The 3,939-nt window shown below is 32.7% G+C and overlaps 1 protein-coding gene across 3 annotated transcripts in view; it reads right to left on the bottom strand.

The window, feature by feature from the left end:
* Positions 1-495: 495 nt before the first annotated feature.
* LOC106465816 (sphingomyelin phosphodiesterase 4-like) overlaps positions 496-3,939 on the bottom strand; it is a 23,230-nt gene continuing 19,786 nt past the window's right edge. Inside the window, exons 7-9 of one of the 3 annotated variants that reach the window (XM_022393758.1) lie at positions 3,397-3,615; positions 2,375-2,611; positions 496-1,099 (exon numbers count right to left, since the gene is read on the bottom strand). In XM_022393758.1, coding sequence (XP_022249466.1) covers positions 761-1,099; positions 2,375-2,611; positions 3,397-3,615 — 795 coding nt within the window. In that variant the 3' untranslated portion in view covers positions 496-760. Of the gene's footprint in view, positions 1,732-2,374; positions 2,612-3,396; positions 3,616-3,939 lie in introns of all 3 variants that reach the window. The other 2 variants (XM_022393760.1, XM_022393759.1) reach the window with 2 other exon arrangements.

Below are 3,939 nucleotides of genomic sequence, written 5' to 3'. Positions count from 1 at the left end.
GATTCGGTGTTAACTATAATCGTGTTCTTTACTTCCTCTTTAGGTTCATCAACTTCTTCAACTGATTACTCAAAAAGGATTGATTCGGTGTTAACTATAATCGTGTTCTTTACTTCCTCTTTAGGTTCATCAACTTCTTCAACTGATTACTCAAAAGGATTGATTCGGTGTTAACTATAATCGTGTTCTTTACTTCCTCTTTAGATTCATCAACTCAACTGATTACTCAAAAAGGATTGATTCGGTGTTGACTATAATCGTGTTCTTTACTTCCTCTTTAGGTTCATCAACTCAACTGATTACTCAAAAAGAATTGAATCGTTGTTGACTATAATCATATTCATTACTTCCTCTTTAGGTTCATCAGCTTCTTCAACTGATTACTCAAAAAGGCTTGATTTGGTGTTGATTAGAATCATGTTCATCATATCCTCTTTAGGTTCATCAACTTCTTCAACTGATTACTCAAAAAGGAACATTTCAATATCTTCTTCTTTCTAGAATTTACAACATAACTTGTTAATTAGATACATCCATACATTTAACATTTCAATATCTTCTTCTTTCTAGAATTTACAACATAACTTGTTAATTAGATACATCCATACATTTAACATTTCGATATCTTCTTCTTTCCAGAATTTACAACATAACTTATTGGTAAGATATATCTATAAATTAACACTTCTTTGTTTCGCAATTTACAACAGAACTTTTCAACAAGTACCTTTTTTATTAATCTATACTTTTTTGGAAAATGTCAGAGGCTTGGAGGAGGTGGAGGTGGCATGGGATAGAAAAATGCTTTAATTACAAAATAAAAGGCTGTCAAAATGGCTAGAAAAAACACAACTTTTAGAGGATTGTAGCCACACACGTAGCCCAAGATGATAAGACAAAGCAGGTAACCAACAGTTTGTCGACGAGCCAAGTATCTGAGGTGAACACGTGGAGGTAAAGTCTGGAGTTCTCGAAAAGAGGATGGCACTGACCCTGTTTTGGTTATTTTATAAAAGATAGATGGAGCTGTAAGAAGCTGCCTAGCTAATTGTCCTAAAAAAGTCTCTCTGTAGTAGAAGTCATTAAACTTGTTTCCATACTAAAAATAACAAATAATGTTCATTAAAAAGTAATTATTATTAACTCATTGTCAAATTTTATCTAATTTTTAACTAGAAAAAAATAATTCAATCTTGGATTAATAACAAACTGGCATTCTGAATAATGAACTTGCACTTAAAACATTAATTAGTAGACTGATGTATTACTAGCCCTTAAACTTTATCAGACAGTGCAGAGCAGAAGTTTGTAAAATTAGGACCATTTTGTTTATTTTCTTTTTTTTCAGTGTTTATTTGTTCTTAACCAACCAGCATTTCATGTTTTACTTTTCAAGCTATTGCAACTCTTCAGCAAGTGTTTACTTTATAAGCTTAAGTTAATAACCATATTGTTTTTGTTAATTTAACTAATCTGTTGAAAGTTTTATATTCAATGGTTTGTTGAATTTTCTTCACAGCTACTTGAGGGGTATCTGAGGTAGATGTCCCTACATTTGGATTGATAGAGGGAAGGCATTTAGTAAACAACATCCAGCGCCATCTATTGGGCTACTCTTTACCAACGAATAATGTGATTGACAGTCACACTACCTCCTATGTTGAAAGGGCGAGCACGCTCAGCAACAGGTATCAATCCCGTGATCTGTAAATTATGTCTATCCAGCAGGGCCTAGTTAATGGTATTAAAATTAAACCATGAAACAAGATAAACCACTTGCTATAAATGATAAATTGGTCTTGATTTATAACACTCTTTATATGAACGTTCTTTTTAAGGTTTAATGGAGGCGTTAGTACAGAAAATATCTTTTATCAACAATGATAGAAGGTCTAGTAATATATAACTGGAAGAATAATACAAAAATAATAGTAACAGAATTGAGAATAAGAAATTCTATAGAAACTTTAAAAATTAATAAGCGTGTGTGAAAATCAGGGGTCAGTAAATTACTTAGGTTGGGTGATCTTTGGTATTTGACTGTAGGCACTTGATTTGAAAGAAAACACTAACTGAATGAACTGTTAGTGTGCCTCTCAATAACAGTTGGTGTATGCAGTAGTAGAAACACTAATTTACTCTGGCAATGTGAGACAATATTTAGGATAGAAATACTTATAGATATCACCATTTATTCAATACAATATTAGAAAGTTAAAAAATATATACATATATGTAAACTACTGAAATCAACCCGCATAAACTGATAAATTGAACAAATCTGACGAGAGAAAACCTCAAATCAAATTAACAATCATGCTGTAAACACAAGTTTTTAAAAACATCATTTGTAAAAGTTCAAGTAATTAGTTACATTTTTATTTACTGCTGTCGAGATTTGGTGAAGCAGTCGAACTAGAAAAGTGATTTCATAGTTTCTGATTGGCTGAAGATCTGGATTTTCTTGGTAATGAAACGGAAACTTGTGGATTCTGTTTACAAGTTGATAGCGCCCTAGTGGTGTTAGACAGGGCCCATTCGGTCCAGGAACTGTATCGGGTGTTTTCTCTTGAAGAGAAGTACCTCTTAAAGATACACTGGGAATTTCCAGCTGGAATCACAGAGTAGGTCAGACTCATCTTTAAAACGGTACAGACAATAAAATTAAAAAAAAACCAGTAAACCATTATAAAATAAAGATATTTCACTCATGCCTATTAATAAAACATATAAGCATTTCAGTATGATCTCTATTTAACAGTTAAGTCATAACCAAAACTAGGACAAAAATACACATCTTCAAAAACCAAAAAATAACACACAAATGCATATATATAGATAAATAAGAAAATTATCTGACAACAAGAAATTGGTTACAACTCAGAAACTGGTCATCCTATACTAAATTCCCATTGTTCGTGAATTTGAATGCTTCCCACAGTTTTGGAGCTAGCAGGATCAAACTGGCAGGCAGAGTCAGAGTGACCTGGGACCTATACAGCATATCCCTGACTACCTTTATTTATTTGGGGTGCCAAGGGTGGCTAGAATATGCCTGGAAGGTCACTTGGGCATGATGAGTGTGTCACTGAACTCGAAACTGGTGTCAGATTTTGTGTTCCCTACAGATCCTGGGGGAGCCATTATTGAAAATGCGTTCATTCTCTATAAACTAACTGCTCCACATAATTCTTAATCAAACAGAAGAATTTACTAAAACTTCCAAACCTTAATGATTCTATAGTCGTAATAAACCCATGAAATTCTCTAAAATAAACTTACATCTCTGACACATTCAATCAAATATACTTCTAGCTTGCACCGTTCCATGCAATAAATATACACAACTTAAAGATAACACAGCAATAAAGAACAAACATACAACATTCAACAGACCTGAAATAGCTCACACAGTTGTATGGCAGTATATTCAAGGTACAACTCAACCTTTTTTGTTTCCACAGCATTGTATTCTACACTGACAAATGAAGTATCACTTCGGTTGAAACAAGAAATTAGTTGTGAAAACCAACCCTTTCTAGAAGCTTCGTGGAGTTTGATCAGCCCTGCTGTAGCAATACGTGCTTGAGTAATCAGTTGAAGAAGTTGATGAACCTAAAGAGGATATGATGAACATGATTCTAATCAACACCAAATCAAGAAATGTATGGATGTATCTAATTAACAAGTTATGTTGTAAATTCTGAAAAGTAGAAGATATCGAAATGTATGGATGTATCTAATTAACAAGTTATGTTGTAAATTCTGAAAAGTAGAAGATATCGAAATGTATGGATGTATCTAATTAACAAGTTATGTTGTAAATTCTGAAAAGTAGAAGATATCGAAATGTATGGATGTATCTAATTAACAAGTTATGTTGTAAATTCTGAAAAGTAGAAGATATCGAAATGTATGGATGTATCTAATTAACAAGTT

The sequence above is a fragment of the Limulus polyphemus genome, unplaced genomic scaffold (genome assembly GCF_000517525.1).
Source record: "Limulus polyphemus unplaced genomic scaffold, Limulus_polyphemus-2.1.2 Scaffold2060, whole genome shotgun sequence".
In the NCBI taxonomy this organism is placed as follows: domain Eukaryota; kingdom Metazoa; phylum Arthropoda; class Merostomata; order Xiphosura; family Limulidae; genus Limulus; species Limulus polyphemus.
This window is presented reverse-complemented; position numbering and strand designations above follow the sequence as displayed.